The sequence below is a fragment of the Balaenoptera musculus genome, chromosome 11, assembly GCF_009873245.2.
Source record: "Balaenoptera musculus isolate JJ_BM4_2016_0621 chromosome 11, mBalMus1.pri.v3, whole genome shotgun sequence".
Taxonomy (NCBI): domain Eukaryota; kingdom Metazoa; phylum Chordata; class Mammalia; order Artiodactyla; family Balaenopteridae; genus Balaenoptera; species Balaenoptera musculus.
In genome coordinates, this window is record NC_045795.1 from 32,480,027 (window position 1) to 32,499,461 (window position 19,435).

A 19,435-nucleotide genomic window follows, 5' to 3' on the forward strand; every position below is an offset into this window, starting at 1 on the left:
GGAAGAAAAGGGGAATCTAAAATCACAAGAAGTGCAGACATTCTCTAGGATCCTTGTCCTTCTGGATCCACGCTCCCATCAGGGTCTTCAACATTATAAATGTTCTCTGCCATTTGACAAGCTTGCATGATATTGTCTTCTGATACAGAACAAATCACCCAAGGTTCATTGGGATTTGAGGAGAAATCAGATATCTTGGCAGTGTGACCACCATGAATAAACAACAACTCTGATGGCCCATCTTCTGCATCTTCCAGGGATTGTTCCTCTCCAATTTTACTTAAATCCCAGACATTCAGTCTGTGATCAGTACCACTGGAAGCCAAAATAGTCTCATTGTAAGGCGACCACTGAACCTGGAATATTTCATCCTTATGTGATTCAAAGGAATGCAACTTAAGTTTCAGATTTCTCAGCTCCCACAAGGCAACAGTCTTGTCAGCTGATCCTGTGGCAAGAAGGAACTCACTACAAGGACTGAAAGAAAGGCAGTTCACTTCAGCAGTGTGAGCACCAACTGCGTGGCTTGGTTGGACATAGGACTTTATTAAACCTTGCTTCTCCTCAGAGACCCTTAGGCCAATCAAAGGGTATGTGGTTGCTAAAAAGACAAAGAACTATTCTCCTTATGAACAAAAGGGTGAACGGTAGGCTCAAACTACATTTGAGATATATATATATCTCCTAACAGAAATAAACTATAGGGAAAGATTTCCAAAGTATACTTTAAAAAATATGTAGTATCATAACCTGACTGTTGTTGTATATTTGTTGAAGGTTAGGAACCTAGAAAAATGTTCAAAATGGGTCATTTCTGAAGGTAACTCACAAAGCTCCTTTAGTTAGCTGTTTTGCAGCAGGCCTCTTTTGTCCTCCCGAATGACTATCCACCTAAAGACAAAACACACCTCTTATTATTCCCTTTTGTAGAAAAAATAAGCAAAATACAGTTATACATAAAGGTCACTATGTTTCCAATATTTTCAAATCCTTATCAAGAGCAGACTCGAAGCATGTAGCATTTGCTGTAATTTGCCAGTGTTGAAAAATGAAACAAGGAAATCCATAGACCCATGTAGCAAAGTTGCACTGTGTCAAGATTATAGAAAGCTGTACTATCAGTTCCTTGGAAGGACTTAGCTTGTACCTTAAAGCCAGAATTCCCAACTCCCTCTACAAAGCTTCATTATATTTTTGAAGAAATATATTTTAAGTAACAACTCCATAAACATCTGAAAATGCAGTAGACGGTCCTTAATTCATCCTCTCAGTGGTAAATAAGGGAGCAAACACGTCTGAGCTCCTGTCACATACAGTCCAGGCGTGTGACCTAGTAGGGCATTTCTTAGATCACGGTAAGGAACAAATACGCCTTACATCAGAACCTGAGAACTGAACCAAGATCCTTCACTGAGTATTCCAGGCAGGCCCAGACTACCACAGATTTCATTAAGCTATTATAAGTTTGATGGAGAAGAGACTAAGGCCTTAGAAAACTGAAAACAGAATTTTTTTTCTTCCTTTTCAGACCAGTATCGGTTAAAAGACCATAGCGACTGACTACTTCATATACTCCTGCAGGAAAAAAAAATCTCTAGTATAAATAAGAGGAACAGATCCACTTTTGATAGGATAATAATCATTATCATTCAACAGTAAACTACATTTTTTGAGTGCCTACGATGTGTTGGCTGCTGGTATACTATTAATTCATGAGGAAATGAAAGAACTGTAAATATGTGAGAAATAGAACAGACACATTCATCCTGTAAACATTAACATTACAAGGCATGGCTCTCGGGGAAGGTCTTCAGTGAGCACTTCTGTGGGCACACAGGGCGATGAGGCTGACTGTGCAGATGATGCCACACAGCCACCAGCAAGCAGAAGGTGATGTGACCACATTTTCTGTCAATCATGCTGAACATTGAGAAGAAGCTGTGCAAACTGTTTTCTACCTGCACAGCTGGCTGGCCAGGAGATGATCCAACGACTTTTTCCTGCTGTGGTTGTGTGGTTCCTAAGGGCACTGGTATAACTTTGCTTCCAGAATCCTGTCCTATTAGAATGAACACATGATACAACGTTCAACAGAAACAGTAAATCAGGCCCACTGTGTAACCCCTAGAGTCCAATGTACACAGATTACTGAACATTCTGAAAGGGATTTGTTTATCATGGGTGCTGGCTGTGAGGAAGGAGAGCAGGAAGCACATTTATCTACCAAAGCTCTAAAGACAGAGGTAAGGATTATTAAAGCTTATTTAGGTAATAAATAGAAATAAACACATAAATAAATGGTAATAAATAAAAGCTGTCAATGCTACAGTTTCAAATTATCTAAGGTCTAAGGAATAGGCCTCAAGCCAGTGATCTGTCAGTACTACCGAACCCCCAAATACTCACAACTTAAGAAAGGGAGGCCCAAATAGGGGACTGGCTAGGAGTGTTCATGCTGTCATCTTTTCTAGTACTTATTGAGCAGTGCGGTGTTCAAAGCTTTAGAAGAAATGGAAGACATGGCCCACGATATTTTTTCTTTTTGTCTGGGTCAGGGGGAGTTGGGGGGGAGATTCTAAATATACAAATACAGGATAGTTACAAAGTCGCATGTGCCATATAATACTAGGTTTCATTGTTTCTAAGCAGCACATTTTTTTCACGTAATTTAATGTGTTGTAATTTAAATAGAAGTGCTTTTCTTTTCCTCATTAGTATATAAGATACTACAGATGCAACATGGTACATTATTTGGGTGGAAAGGATACGGAAAGAAGGAAGGATCAGAGCGGAGGTGAGGCTGAGTGGAAGAGATGCAGGATGAGGGATGCGTGAAGAGTGTCCCCTGGATGCTAGGAGGACGGGGACGGACTAAGGAGAGCTCACAACAGAGGCTCCTGACCTGGCAGTGCGGTGCTCAAGAGGCCTGGGATGGGCGCTTGCCTCAGGCCATCTGCAGTCTTGGAAGCAGAAATGGGGGAAGTCTGATTCAAACTTTTTTTCTGAGCCTGTGAAAAAACATTGCCAAGATGGAAAAATTAATTTCATGATAAAAGCTTTAATAGATCACTTAAAGGGCCAACCAAGTCTGTTAATGAGTCTCCCGCATCACCTTCGGTTTAGCTTACAAAACAAAAGTTTAAAAACATTATTCTCCTATCACATTGGGAGAACTGCGAAGAGTACCCTTTAAAGTCTACAAGCCTGCTGACGCCATTCAGGAGGGATGATTGATCCCAGCTGAGCTGATTGATAGCAGCTGCTTTCTCGCTCCTGGAACTCCTGTGTTCATGGTGCTCAGATGCAAAGCTGAGCCTGAAACGCAGTCTCTACCCCCAACAGTTTCTATCCTCAGTAATGCGATGTCACGCCTGCAAGGATTATGACCCTGAGTATCAGTTCCTATGTGGGGTCTGCAGGGACGCTGAGCACCCAGTCAGGGCCCAAGCACCAACCCCAAATCTACTGTCAACATTCGCTGTCCACTGTGTGGATGATCTAAAGGACATCTCACCCCTGCCGTCTGGGATGTCTCTAGTTCGTGTCATGATAACCTCAGGTGGCACGTAATTGGGAAATGTAAATTCAACTGAATATTAGTCTGAGCAAAATATTATTAGAAAAATTAATCTAATGTTTAAACTGTTGTGTGCTTCTTTTCTATAAATAAGGAAGATGAACTGGATGACGTTTAAGGACTAACAAATTCCTTTTAGCTCTAAAAAAATCTGTTATCTCTATAATGCATTTAAAGTAAGATGATAAAGCGTTTCTAAACTACTCCCAAATTTTAATCCTTAATGTCATTACTACTTCACAGTGCAGTAAGTTTTCAATTTTCCTTCAGTTTTATATTTTGTATACCAGCAGATGATTTAGAGTTTAGTCTAACCATCTCCATGCGTGATGACCTGTGACCTTGGCCTAAGCAAAATGTTCCCAACAACCATTCACATGTGGCCGCTCACACAGACCTTGGCAATACTTGGCCATTGGCCAACTAAACTCATGTTAATATTTCTGTTCTAAACAATGAATTATTCTAAACAATTAATTATCTATTTGGTCCTTTTTTCTAATACAGAAATGGAGATGGATTTGACATCATCCAAGAAAGACTGGAGGAGGTCATTACAAAGTTGGAAACAGTCACTTTGCTCATCCTTCCATTAGCAGGGAAGGTCGGACCTGCATCTCTTAGTGAGAACACCATGGGGGAAAACCTCCCAGTCTTCACAGCATTTGCCCTAGAACATAACTCCACACTTTCCTACTGTAGGGAAGCTCTTCACAAGAAGGACACCCATGTTGTGAGGAGGCCTGGGATGAACAGTGAGCACAGGTCTTCCTCACAAATATTTCCAAGGGACGAACACTAAGGGCCACCTTGACCTAGTGGTTAGCATTCCGGGCTTTCACTGCCATGGCCCGGGTTCAATCTCTGGTCAGGGAACTGAGATCCTGCAAGCCGTTCAGTGCAGCCAAAAAGTAAATAAATAAAAATAAAAATAAGGGCCACCTTGAATAAAAAAACAAACAGATAAAAGTTGGAAAAACGTGGTCTAACAGGGCAAGGCTATATTCTAGATGGGACTCTGAAATAACGAGATCAACAGATGAATAGATGAACCAGAATGAATATGTTCAAATGACCAAAATCCTCATAGCAGTGTTGCCGGGACACAACATTTTTGGAATTTCTTTCAATATGCCTAGTTCACATGAAACAGAAGAATATCATCCTAATTGCTTAAGAGCACACAAGTTTTTTTTGTTTTTTTTTTTTAAATAAATAAATGTCATTACCCATCCTGATCTCCCACCTTATTTATCAGGTATCACCTTGAATGATTCTTAGCTATTGAACAGACAAATAAAACAAAATCCATGCATACATAAGTAGTGAAACTATAAGAACAGCAAGGAAGAAATCACCATAAAAGTCAGGAGAGGGGCTAGGTTAGGAAGGTACATGAAGAGGGTACTTTCTGGGGTACTGATAATCTATTTCTTGAGTGGTTACATGCATGGGTATTTGCTTTATAATTATTTGTTAACTGTACATTTATGTTTTCTATATTTTTCTATGTGTTTTTTCATAATACAGAAGAGTAAAGAGGAAAAAAAAATACTCTGAATAATCTAATCTAATGTCAAAGCTTGAAAAATTGCCATCATTTAAGGGTATAAAGTACTGTTGTGTCTGAAAACAAGGTTACTAACTGTAGGGACACCTCTTGTTTGAACAGGTTTTTTGTTTTTTGTTTTTTTTTGGCTGCAAGGTGGTCTTTCTCTAGGTGCAGCGAGCGGGGGCTACTCTGTTGCGGTGTGCGGGCTTCTCATTGTGGTGGCTTCTCTTGTTGCGAAGCACGGGCTCTAGGCGCGTGGGCTTCAGTAGTTTTGGTACGTGGGCTCAGTAGTTGTGGCTCGTGGGCTCTAGAGTGCAGGCTCAGTAGTTGTGGTGCACACGCTTAGTTGCTCCGAGGCATGTGGGATCTTCCCGGACCAGGGCTCGAACCTGTGTCCCCTGCGTTGGCAGGCGGATTCTTAACCACTGTGCCACCAGGGAAGTCCTGAGCAGGTTTTGGTGTAAGTGTTTTACAGTCCCCTTGCCCACCCACGTGGGGGATGAACACTGGCATCAGTGCATTTTCATCTTTCAGCTACTGCCAGTACCCCTAACTGTGTCCCTCCCTTTGGGACTGGAATGATCTCCCCACCTCTTATGCTGTGAGGGTAACACAGAGGTTGGGTGGGGCAGGTAGGGCCAGGGTGGTGGTAGAACTATAATCCACTGGGAACTTGGTTTGGTGTCCCCACCGGAATCTCCTCCATTCACTAGGTCTGTATGTTTGGAAAGCTCTGCTGCCCGAGGGATCTGCTCTGTTCCCAGATGTTCGCTGGTCACTGGTCACTCCCAGTCCCCTGATTTCAGGGCAGGACTTTTGTGTGTCTGGTTCACTGCTGTATCCCCAGCACCAGAAGAGGGCCTGACACCATAGTGAGCACACAGTAAATCACTGTTAAATGAAAATAAGTGAGTGAATTCCACTGCGGCATTAAGTCATAGGGGTCTGTACTTCCTCCTAATCCAATGCCCCTGCCCAGGAGCCAGCAACTTTCTCTCATTCTCATTAGGCTGCCCCCGAAATGACAATCTTTTCCAGAAATAAAATATATCATTCAGGGTTTTTTTTTCTGAACTCTTAGAGAAGACTTTTTAAAATTTTTATTTATTTATTGCGCCGGGTCTTAGTTGAGGCAGGCAGGCTTCTTAGTTGCGGCATTTGAACTCTTGGTTGCGGCATGCATGTGGGATCTAGTTCCCTGAACAGGGATCGAACCTGGGCCCCCTGCTTTGGGAGCATGGAGTCCTATCCACTGCGCCACCAGGGAAATCCCTCTTAGAGAAGACTTGCTCTTGAAATATATTTTCTTCACAAATAGAGAAGCTATTTAAGGATATTTTGTTGAGAACTTGGCTCCAAGAACTCTGCTCATATCAATGTACAATTTTAACTCTTTAGACCCTGCATTATCTTGATACCACGTGAATATACAGAAATCCACCAATGAATCAGAATACTCAATATATACCTTATCCCCCTCTGTGGTACACGTTGTTGTAAGAAGCCAACGAAAAACTAGCAAGATGATATCATCAACCGACAGGCATTTGCTGAGTGAGGGAGGCCATCTGTGATCTTCCCAAGCCCACAGGGTCTCCTCTGGGAATTAGCTCCCATTGCCATAGAATGGGTTGGAGCCAGCCACAGTTGGACACACAAAGGTCTGTACCTGCCTAGAGGCCATTAAGAGCTAGAATCCAGGAAGAGCACCTTTTCTTCCCATGGAAAAGTGCCAAGCCTGCCAGTGAGCAGCTTCTCTACCCAGAGGGGTGCTTTTTACTATTTGGCTGAGAGGGGCACTTTTTCCTAAGTTGACAAAGGCTCCATATAGATCATCAGCCTCTATACGTTATAGAGCTCCGTAAAGAGGCCCCGTGTGGCCACTTCCTCATGTTGCCACATGGCTCTCTGGTTCAAGGATGACTGAACCATGGGTGGGCCAATCAGACTCTCTCTCCTTGGAACTGAGAATTGGGGGAGGGGGAGGGATACCTAAGGGGCCGTGGTCTCAAATGCAGGTTTATAGCCTAACTGCATCAAGATCACGTGGGGGGGAGCATCTGAAAGACAAAGTTTTCTGGTTCCATCCACAAAAGATCGATTCAGAAATCCCAATGTGGGGCTTAGGAATCTATAAATTAAAAAAGCTCTCTAGTTAATTCTGATGCATTGCTAAGTTTTGGAAACCACTGCACTTGCCAGTCTGTTTTTGTTTTTTTGTTTGTTTTGTTTTTGTTTTGTTTTTGCCAGTTTCTGTTAAATGCTGGAAGAGTGAGAGAGGACCATGAAGGAGAGAGTGAGGCCATGCTATCTTGAAGAGGCCAAGGGACGAGCAGAGAGCCTGGTTTCTGACTCTTATAAAGAAGCTACACTACACGAGACGTTCTCCTTTTTGCTAAATGTGTTAGGGTGAGTTTCTAGACAGTTTGCAGCCCGAAGTACCTTGACTAAGACATTTGGGTTGTTCACTGTATACACAGCACCATGGTAATCACAGAGAAGGCAGCTGAAGGATACCACACACAGTCTTTGCCCTCTGAAAGTTCACCATCCAGAAACAACCAGGCCCACCCAACAACTAGTGTACCATATTATGGTGTCCGACCTCAGGCCCTCATGCATGACCAGCAATCCTATTTTTTCCCCTGGCAGCTCCTTGCTTATTTTCCACTGAAGGCTATTTCATTACCTTCAAACCTGTAAGCCAGGTGAGAATTCATTCAACTTTCTACCACCAAAGCTACGACATCACCTGCAACCCCATTCATCCCTTCCCGCTTCTCTGTTACAGTGGAAGAAGCATCCCCCAATGCTTTTATACAAAGAATCCCACCAACGTTCTGGAATTCATGTCCTTCTCCTTCCCATGAGCTTGGAAAAGAGCTCAAGCCTTTCCCATATCTTATAAAAACCACACCCTGACTCCACACATCCGTGGAGCTACTGCAGTGTCAGTTACTGTCATTTTTCTGGAAGTTGTCTGTGCTTATCACCACACCCCGCTACTCCCCTTAATCTATTGCAATCTGGCTTCTGCACATATCACTCCATGGAAACAAATCTTACCAAGGTCAACAACTGCCTCCTTGTTGCTACATGTGTCAGAAACATTCCCATCCTGACTTCCACCCACTTCCCAGCAACACTCCACTCTGTGCACACCATCCCTCCCGCCTGCCTCATTTTCCTTTCTAGCTTCCAAAATGCTGAGCCTATGGGTTTTATAGCCTCCTCTCTGGAATATTCTGAGTCTTACCTGCGGACCCCTCTTTCTGTGTCCATATCCTAAGTGTGTTGGTGTTTTGGGGCTCTCTCCTGGCTGCTCCTCCTCTCTACTGACACACTCTTCCTGATCCATTTCATCCACTCCCACCGCTTCCATCACGATATACATGCTGGTCAATCCCACTTCAGCTCACATTTCACTCTCTGCTTCAGCACATGTAGCTGTTGCCCATACAACTTGGTTGTCCCAAAGGTACCTCACCCTTGACAAACAACCTAAATTGAACTCAGAACTTCCCTTTAAACCATTTCTTCCCATGTTCTCTATTTCGGTGAACCTGGGTGTCACTGCCAGAAACTTCTGTGTCACCCTTATTCCTCCACTATAGCCAATCAATCAGAAGTTCTATCTAACCTGCCTCAAATCCATTCACTTCTCGCCATTTCTTCTGCCACTAGGCTCAAGTGGGTCTGCACTATTTCATGCTTACGTTACGACACTGGCTCCTGAGCCCGGCATCAGGGTCCTGTAGCATTTAGGGCTCGCTTACCTTTCCCACCTAAATCTTCACATCTCACTTGAACTTGTTTTCCTTCCCCTGCAGAACCACGTTCTCTTCTCTCTGCAAGGCTTTGCACTTGCTGATTCCACTGCCTGAACATTCTTTACTCAGACCCTCTCTTGCTGGATAACTTCCTTCTCCCATAGTAGGGCTCAGTCAGAAACCACTATTTCGTGGAAACCTGCTCAAACCATCCCATCTTGGTGAGAGGCTCCTTTTCGGAGCCTGGTGCCCTGGGCTGCCTCCACCAGAGCACTTAGAATGCTGTCTTGTGGCTGTCGGCTTATCTGCTGCCTCCTGCCCTGCAGAAGACTGTTGCATCCCTGGGACTTGGCCCAGGGCTGGCCCCGGCAGCTACTGATACACTGTTGAATGAATGAATCAATGAAGGAAATATTGTACCTGGTGGGCAGTATAAATAAAAAGTGCAGAGGGGAGATCAGTGGAGGGTCCGAAAAAGGCTTCATTCTTTTAGGGGCTTTGGGTGCCCTGAGGGAGGAGAAGCATCTAGGCCAGATAGGAAAGGACATTCAGTGAATACCCATCAGCAAAGGCTTGAGGCTCATGATGAGTCTGGCCTGTTCAGGGAGCCATGAGGGGTCCTGCCTGGCTAACCTGGAGCAGTTCAGCTTGAGAACCTTAGCGGCCAGGCTGGGGGTTGGTACTTTCTCCTGTGCAATGGGAAGCTCCCAGATGATTTGGTTCAGGTCACCAAGCAAATGTTTTAGGAAGATAAATGTGGTGGAAGCCAGACTTTAGGGAGAGTCTAAAGGCAGATTAATCACCCAGACAACTGTTACAGCTGTCTAATTACAGTACAAATGGGCCTTGGAAAACATCTACCCAGTGGTCCATTCTTCCTCGTTTGCACTTTAGAATCACTTGGGGAGCTTTTGAAAAATGCTGCTGCCTAGAACCTTTAATCTACACCATTTAAATCAAAATTTATGAAGGTGAGGCCCAAGCATCCGTATTTTTACAAAGCTCCCCAGATGGTTCTATTGCATTGCTATGGTTCCTCATTTTCAAGAGAAAACTAGGGCTCAGAATGTAAGATATGAACTTAGATCACAAAACCAGTCACTGGCAGAGGAGGATCTGCAAGTGAGCTCTGACTCCTGTTCCAACTCTTGTTTTCCCCATTATACTGCTGTCCCTCTTAAAGTCTAGCTCAGGGTATAGATGTAGAAAAGAGAGAAATGGGAAGCAGTGTGGTAGAGACAGCTAGCTGGTGAAGTCTGCCTTTACAGCAATTTGCCCATGCTCTGAACCTCCATCTCCTTGACTGTGAAATGGGAACAGTAATGCTACTTGTAGCCCCAAGGTAAGGATTAGAAATAATACAGATAGCCCCTGCATGTACCAGTTGTTAATGATATGATCATTATTTTCATTATTATTGGGAAGAATGGATATAAGACACTCAAAGAAGAATTTGTAGGATTTGGTAACTTATTAAAGGTACAGAGGAAGAGAAAAAAACAAGAACGTCTAGATTATGAAGTCTGGGCGTCTGAAAATACAGTGGCTCCACAGTAAGGTAGGCAGGCTGAGCTGGATGGGGAAAGGAATTAGGGAGGGGCAGGGCAGGCTGGAGACTTCAGTGGTAATCGCTTTGGAAATCTCATACTGCAAAGCGCCGCAAAGCACCTGGTAGGTGCTGCTCTCAAGGAATTTAAAATCTACTAAAACTTTTAGTGATCTAAAGAGATTTGCCCTTAAAATAATTTGTTTACTTTTGTTTGATAGGCTAAACTCTTGCAAACTGCCTTCTTTATCACTAACTTTTGAAATATTAATCCATTTAAAAGAAAGTTTAAATCCTGTAAATGACTCTCTGCATTAAGAGATTTAAATTCACAGGGCTCCTTAGAGAAATGGCTGATTCTAGGTCTGTGGCAAGGTAATCACAAGACATGCCTACAATATCTTGTGCTTCAAAGTGCTCAAAGGAGGTGGGGTAAAGCAATTATACTCCAATAAAGATGTAAAAAAAAAAAAAAAAAAGGAGGTGGGGATGTGTCAGAAGTGTATAAGTCAGCTTAAGTAGGCCTCCACTGACCAAACTTGGGACAATATAAGCATCAAAAAGAATAATGAAAGCAATAAATTGCAACGTTAACTTTAAAGAGAATACATGGCCTTTTGGAGATATACACTAAAAAATTACAGATGAACTTATATGTCTGGTTTAGTTGCAGAGTAATACTGGGCAGGGGAGACTGAGTGGGGTATGGATGAAATGGGAATAGCCATGAGCTCTGGTAAGCACTGGAGCTGATTGAGCATGGGGGCTCATTACACTAACTTGTCTACTTTTGTTCATGTTTAAAATTCCCTGTAATAAAGTTTTTAAATTAATGCAAAAAAACCCTATGATTTCATAGTGTTACACATACACACAATGTGAGAAGAAAAAGCTCTTTTTTATGGAAAAATCCCAGTCAATAACAGTAGATAGGATAATATAACTAGAAAATCATTTTGCAACCACTAATGCAATATATACCAATGGAGTCAAATCACTGGGTGAGAGGCCGGGAAACAGGAGGGTCACGTGGTCCCAAAGCACCATCCTAGAGATCATTTCTTCCTTATATGGGAACAAGATACCTTTGAATACCTCGAGGAGAAACCTGGCAGGGGGCCACCGTAACCAAGTGATCACATCAGAATCACCCATAATGGGAAAAATCAACATTATGTGCCAACCATTCAGCCAGAATCTAATCATGAGGAAACAATCAGACGACACACTGAGGGCCACCCTACGAGACAACTGATCCAGGCTGCTGTAGCCTAAAGAGATGTGACAATAAATGAAATCAGTGTTCTCTGCTTTCTAGAGTGAGGCATTGTCATAAAGGACATTACTGGGTCAACTGGAAGAAATTTGATATAATGTTATTATGTTAATGTTAAATTTCTTGGGGGTGATAGTAATACTGAGATTGTGTTGAAGAAGGTCTTTGTTCTTGGGAGATACCTGCTGAAGAATTTAGGGGTCAAGGGTCATACCATTTGCAACTTACTTTCAAAAGGTTCAGAGAAAAGAGTGTGTGTGTGTGTGTGTGTGTGTGTGTGTAGAGAGAGAGAGAGATACACAGAGACACACACAGAGCAAATGTTGCAAAACATAAACAACTGGTGAATCTAGGTGAATAGGTTCACGGTGCTCTTCCAACTTTTCTGTGGTTCTGAAAGTTTTCATAATGGAAAATGTGGGGCGGGGACTTAAGTTCACTCTTCAAGAAGCTGGTTACATTGGTTGCCTGCAGGCAACTGCGTGCCTGGGGAACAGGAGGAAGGAAATTTTTCACTGTAGTATACACCTTTCTGTACCTTTTGAATTCTGAACCAAATAAGTGTATAATCTATACCAAAAATAAAGTTTATATTTAAAACTCATTGTTCTCTAATATTAATGCTTTATAGTATCAAAACTTGACATATTAAATTTCTCCAAATAGATAAACACTGAAGGCCCCCGATAATGGTATTTTTGTTCATTACAATGTTCTATAAAGTAATTTATACAGAAATTATAAAGTAAAAGAGTCACTGTAAATGTCTCTGGATGTCCTAGGAGTTTAAATGTTAGATGACACCTCAACACTATTTTTCCAACTTGTGTTGCCTCCAAGGCTGTGTCTTCCCTACTCCAAAATACCTGATGCTTTAATTGCTCTGGAAAACCTGCAGCAGAACACACGGGACATAATGCAACTGATCTAGTTCCCAATACTCTTTGGCATTAAAAGTCACAAAAATTACTTTGGAGCTGCCGGTATAGGCTTCTTGTTACCTTTGGATAGTTGAAACTTTGGGGAGTCAGAAAGACAGATTTTTTTTTTCCCCTCACTGAAGCATTATTGAAAAAAAAAAAAAGAAAAAGAAAGGAAATGACCATGCTGTGGCTGATTATGTATAATTGATTATAATAAACATAAAGCAGATCAATATATATAGATATAAAGTAATCCTCAAGTTCTATTATTAAGTAAAAACAGGTATGGTGTGTTGCAGAGATAAGTATATATGTGACGTTTGTGTGTATACGCAGAGGACATATCTGGGGGAAGAGAAAGAACCTAGAAACAGTGGCGGCCTCTGGAAGAGGAAGACTTACTTTTCATTCTAAACTATTTTGGAACTGTTTCTAATGATTACCAATAGCATGTTTTACTTATTTTTGAAAAATGCATCAATATGTTGATAAATGCTGTCCAGGTATCACCTCCTCTATGTGGGGTAAGTTTTTAAAACTAGAAGAAAACAAGAGTATCTGTAATTCCACCACCCAGAGAACTGCTGTTAAGGGAGCAGTGCATTTTCTCCTAATCAAGTTTCTGGATGTTTTGTAAGCAAGAGGGTTTTCTATTTTCTAGTTTACCATATTGTCTTTCATCATTTTTCTAAAAGAGAAAACAAATTGCTTATTAAATATTCTACAGTTAAATGTACATTTTAAATATTTCACATTTAAATGTACACTTAAAATGACTTTGTAAGCCTTCCCCCAAATCTTTAATTATTTTTCAAGAACATTTAAAATGGCTACATAATACTTCATTATATCCAATAATCCTCCTACTATTGGAGAATTATTATATTGGGTTTAGAAAACTTTTTTGCAACCAAAGTATAGAAGAATATCTATCTATAGTATGCTATATTTGAGTAAGAAAGGAGGGGAAATAACAAAATATACATGTAAGGAAATAAGAAAATATACATGTATCCGCTTATCTGTGTGAAAAAAAACAGAGGATAAATAAAGGAGAAACTAATGAGATTGCTGAAAATAGGGGATGGATGAGAACTGGCAGAAAGGATGGAGGGAGGGGTGGGAGCAGGGAGAAAGGCCAGGGAGGAGGGAGACTGCCCGGCACACTTTCTGCACAGCCCTGACTTTTGGGACCATGCTAATGGTTCACTCATTCAAAAGAAATTAAATAGATAAAATCAACAGGGGTAGTGGGAAAATAATTCTAAAATGAAACACAAACAGAAACAAGCAAAAGTATAGTTCAAAAGAATAGCATAACCATACCAAGGGAGGAAAAAAAAAGTACTAACTCTAGTAACTTTTGAACACAGTATTTTTTTTTTTTTTTAATTTTTATTGGAGTATAGTTGATTTACAATGTTGTGGTATTTTCAGGTGTTGAACACAGTATTTTGACTATACACCTTTAGGCTAAAGACAGAATGTAAACCAATACTGAAGTCTGAAGTAGGTTTGTTTTTCACAGTGCGATGAATTAGCAATTCTAAAACTATTTTCTTTGTTTTGTAGGATTGGGCAAATAAGCAAATATATTGTGGGGCAGGCTTTCTCACTGTTAGAAAAGAGAGCTACAAATATGGAAAAGGAGACTTGAATAATGAACCTGGTGGTACTGGATTAGAATTGAAAGTATCAGTATGAACTCATGGTTTTTAATATAGATAGATAGACAGCTATAGATGTTGTGTAAGTGTAAATACATATAAGTCCCAGCTGAGACAACCTCAGTAGCAATGAATATGTAGTGCTCAGATCTTGGCTTCTAAATATGGTTCTCCACTAGAAGGAACAAGGTCCCTTAAGTGGTTGATTCCAGGGCAGGGGCGGGGAAAGTGAAAGACGAACGTGGAACATCATGTTTTGCCAGAAATTAAAGGAAGTGCTCAAAGCACGATGGAAACATGTCAGAAGGACCAGCAGCCAATTTGGAGGGGTGCCCAATGGCATCAAATCAATTTGAGCATCAAAATAAATGATTGTAACAATTTTTAACCCATTAAATAAAATAAGAATCTATGAGTCCATATTGGCATAAGTAAAAGGGGGAGACAGAAAAACTCTTCCTTAGAGTATAATGCCAACAATTAATGTAGAATAAACAATGGAATTAGAAAGTCTCTATTTGGTGACTGTCACAGTAACAGCTGATTTAGTAATAACTGATTCAGTCAGGAATTATCAATGAAAGCTTAAACTAGTGTGTTCAAGTTTGACAAGAAATTGGATATCGACATAATCTCAATGTAACTCCCCAAAGAAACTTATTAACTATGCATCAGACACCACATGAAGCAGACACCATCTTAAGCAAGTGTTCAAAGTTAACATCACCAGGAATGTGACAAGTTCACATCGTGAGGACACATCCGTCACCTCTGTGGCAATCCTACCAAAAATGTATAATCTGAATCTAATCATGAGGAAACATCAGAGAAACCCAAATTGAGGGACACTCTACAAAACAATTGGTTTGACTCTTCAAAAAAATCAAGGTTGGGCTTCCCTGGTGGCACAGTGGTTAAGAATCCGCCTGCCAAGGCAGGGGTCACGGGTTCGAGCCCTGGTCCGGGAAGATCCCACATGCCGCAGAGCAACTAAGCCTGTGCGCCACAACTACTAAGCCTGTGCTCTAGAGCCCGAGAGCCACAACTACTGAGCCCACGTGCCACAACTACTGAAGCCCACACGCCTAGAGCCCGTGCTCCACAGCAAGAGAAGCCACCGTAATGAGAAGCCTGCGCACCGCAACGAAGAGTAGCCCCCCACTTGCCGCAACTAGAGAAAGACCGCGCGCAGCAACGAAGACCCAACACAGCCAAAAATAAATAAATAAATAAATAAATTAATTAATTAAAAAAAATCAAGGTCATGAAAGACAGCAAGATGAAGAAACTGTTTCCAGGACTTCCCTGGCGGTCCAGTGGTTAAGACTCCACGCTTCCACCGCAGGGGGCACGGGTTCAATCCCTGGTTGGGGAAATAAGATCCTGCATGCCGCGCGGTGTGGCCAAAAATTAAAAAAAAGAAAGAAAGAAAGAAAAAACCTGTTTCTGATTTAAAGACATGACAACAGAATTAGGCAGTGATCCTGGGTTGGATCCTAGACCATAAAAACAAAACAAAATATAATGTATTCTCTCTTGCTGTAAGGGACATTATTGGGAAAATGGACTAAATCAGAATAAGGTCTGTAGATTAGATGATAATATTGTAATAATGCTGTTTTTCTTGGTTTTGATGACTGTACTGTGGTTATGTAGTGGAATGTCCCTGTTCTTAAGAGATACACACTGAAGCCTGAAGTATGTAGGAGTCAAGAGGCATCATGCCTGCAATTTACTCTCAAAACTATGTGTGTGTGTGTGTGTGTGTGTGTGTGTGTGGGTGTGTGTGTGTGTATGTGTGTGTGTGTGAAAGAGAGAGAGAAGGATAAAACAAATGGGGTAAAAAGTTAACATCTGGGGAATCTTGGGGAAGGGTATATGAGAATTCTTTACACTAGTCTTGAAACTTTAACTTTTCTATAAGCCTGACATTATTTCAAAACACAAAGACACACACACACCTTTGACACCAAAAGTAATACAATGAACAGCCTTGATCATAAATAATCTTTGTTTCCTTAGGATTCTAGGTGGAATTACTAAGTCAAAGGTATACAGTTTTAAAAATATTGATATACATGGTAGAGAGAAGTTTTTGAATTCTTCTAAATGTGGAGAAGAAAGGCAGGGAAAATGGAGGAGTAAGGAGGGTAGACCACCGGCGGGGGGTTGGTGGGGGAGTGGAATGGAGCTAGAACTACAGAACATGCTAAGAATGAGTGAGAACCAAAAGCCAGAGGAGTTCAAAGATCGGCAGATGGGGGGCTTCCCTGGTGGCGCAGTGGTTGAGAGTCTGCCTGCCAATGCAGGGGACACGGGTTCGAGCCCTGGTCTGGGAAGATCCCACATGCCGCGGAGCAACTGGGCCCGTGAGCCACAACTACTGAGCCTGCGCACCTGGAGCCTGTGCTCCGCAACAAGAGAGGCCGCGATAGTGAGAGGCCCGCGCACCGTGATGAAGAGTGGCCCCCGCTTGCCGCAACTAGAGAAAGCCCTCGCACAGAAACGAAGACCCAACACAGCCAGAAATAAATAAATAAATAAATAAATTAAAAAAAAAAAAAAAAAAAAGATCGGCAGATGGGGTGAAGGACCAAAGCTGATGACCCTTTGAAATGCTTTTCAGAAACATAATCCTTACATGGTTTTACAGATTGCCCACAGTCATTTACCGGCACAATGCTCTGGTAAGAGTAGGCTCAGGTACTTGGTCAAATCCATTGCCCTGGATCCCTCCCTCCATATGCATCCCTCTGTGCAGGCCAGTTACCCACTGCTGAGTCTCACTGGGTCCCTGAGCCTTTCCAGTTGGCACCCAAGAAACAGCCGTGACTTCTCTACCCAGTCCATCCAAAACAAGCTTTCCTTTTAAATGCCTATAATACATTCCATCAAGTATATGTCTTAATATTGGCTCTTATTAAGTATTTGTCATTTGCCAGGGACTATGCTAAGTGCTTTATATAGATTATCTCATTTAATTCTCCCAATAATTCCATGGGATGGTAGTATTATTATGTCCACTTTACTGATGAAAAAACTTAACCTCTAGAGAGGTTAGTTAAGGTAAGACTTGCTCCACGTCATTAAGCTTAGATTCAAACCCCTGAGTCTCCACTCTAAACCACAACGCTATCCTGGATAAAACATTTTAGTTAAGAAGAAAAAAGGCAATCAATCGTAAATTGAACATCTTAAGATAATAAATTGGGAGCCCAGGATGAAAATTATATTCTGTCAGATACTCATTCCACTCTTCCATTCCGTAATCATCCAAACATTTGTTTGATATTATCATTTGTTTTTTAATATTACCTGACAGAAGAACTGTTGCTGGCTTCCTGCTCCAGGTGTGTTACTGAAGGTGCTAGTAGATTTGGAAGAAGGAACTGGAAGACGATGGGACACACTGACCGGTACTGGAGTCCTGTTTGGCTGGGTCAGCTGATCTCCCGTAAAGTTTGATCCTGATGCACCAGACTGAACCGCAGCCCCAAGACTAGGATGGGCAGTGCTGGATGAGCTGACAACAGGGAACCGACTAGGTCCTGACATGCTTGTCACCGAGGGCATGGTGGCGAAGCCAGGTCTTCCTTGGGAGACGCTGCTCTGCCCAGGGGACAGGTGCAAGACGGTTGGTGATGCCTGCTGCAAGGGCATCTGCCCACCAACGATCTGAGGAGAGGCATGATTGACTATCACTGGACTTCCAGAGGCGGCGAACGTCTGCCCAGACACTAACTGGACGGCGGTATTCTGGTTGTTCAGCATCTGTCCAGAATATGGTTGGTTGGTCCTGAGCATGTTGGAAGAGTTTCTGTTCAACATGACATGCTCTGAGGTCACTTGGCCAGAAATGAGCTGAGAGGGTTGAGTCTGAAGAAGTTGCCCATTTATGGTCTGGACGTGGTGTACCGAGTTGGAACTGACGGAAAGGCTTGTAGGTATGAGGAACTGACTCTGGGGTGTGTGAGGCTGGCCCATGGGAGAATGAATAACGATACTGCCCCCAGCGCTGCTCACGGCCTGCGAGGTGACTGGCTTCCTTGTGTTCTGTTGGTTTACAATGTTCACCGACATGTGCGGACCAACCACTGAGCCCTGGGGTGAGCTCGCAGAGGCGAACGAGATCCCTGGCTGAACATGGTGCTGCTGTATTCCCAAATTGTTCACATTGTATGTGTTTTGCTGACCCATCTGGATAGGCTTTGGCTGGATATTAATTGGGACTTTATTTGAATTTGGTGCAAGACCCCTTTGTATGATGATGTTATGCACAGGTAAAGATGTTTGGAAATTTGTGCTATTAAACGGAACGGTAACAGGCTGTGCTACTGGACTGGAACTGGAGTTCCCAAACAAGGAGTTGCCATTAGGAGTCTGTCTGTGAACCAGAAGCCCTCCACTCACATTTGATGGGGCTTGTTGCCCACTACCCTTTAGTATGATTTGAGATCCATCTAAGTTATTAATAGTCATCATGGAAGGTTGATTACCAAATGACCCAATTAACTGTATTTGACCAGAACCACTAATCTGACTGCTATTAGACAAATGCTGGCTGGGCACACTGATCCCCACGTGGTGCATAAAGCCATGGTGCACACCCACTGTATTGCTTGCAAACGATGTGCCAACAGGCACATGAGTCACCCCTATAGGCTGCAGCGTCTGACCTGAGTAATTAGAAATATTAGAAGCCTGAGTAAAGGATGCTGATGAAGAGGGATGAAGCTGAGCTTGTGCAAACTGTTGGCTTGAACCTATACTGGCGTCCAGATATGCCTCTTCTGCCAATGTCTGTTCAGTGATATTGGCCTCCTGCAAGGATTTCTGAAGAATGTCGAAAGGTTGGTCCTCACTGAGATCAGGAAGAGGAGAAGACTCAAGTTCATCTTCAAGAAACTGAAGGCTACTTGAAAGTGGCAGTCCATCACTGGGCCCTTCTCCAAGCTGGCTGCTTACAGCTTTGAGGGATGACTTAGGATCAGCATTCTAAAAAAATAAGCAGGATGTTACATGGCATATCTAACCTTGGAAAGAGATTCTTAAACAAAAAACTAATCTCACTTTTGAATATGAATAACGCATAACAGTCTGCTTTTCAGGCACAACTCTCCAAAC

At 42.3% G+C, this 19,435-nt stretch overlaps 1 protein-coding gene across 3 annotated transcripts in view; it reads right to left on the reverse strand.

Annotated features, from left to right (window-relative positions):
* Nucleotides 1-19,435, reverse strand: part of BICRAL (BRD4 interacting chromatin remodeling complex associated protein like) — an 82,846-nt gene that overhangs the window by 10,349 nt on the left and 53,062 nt on the right. For all 3 annotated transcript variants that reach the window (XM_036868576.1, XM_036868577.1, XM_036868575.1), the window contains exons 5-8: nucleotides 17,627-19,306; nucleotides 2,903-3,008; nucleotides 1,959-2,059; nucleotides 830-891 (exon numbers count right to left, since the gene is read on the reverse strand). In XM_036868576.1, the coding sequence (XP_036724471.1) occupies nucleotides 830-891; nucleotides 1,959-2,059; nucleotides 2,903-3,008; nucleotides 17,627-19,306 (1,949 nt within the window). The remainder of the gene's footprint in view (nucleotides 1-829; nucleotides 892-1,958; nucleotides 2,060-2,902; nucleotides 3,009-17,626; nucleotides 19,307-19,435) is intronic.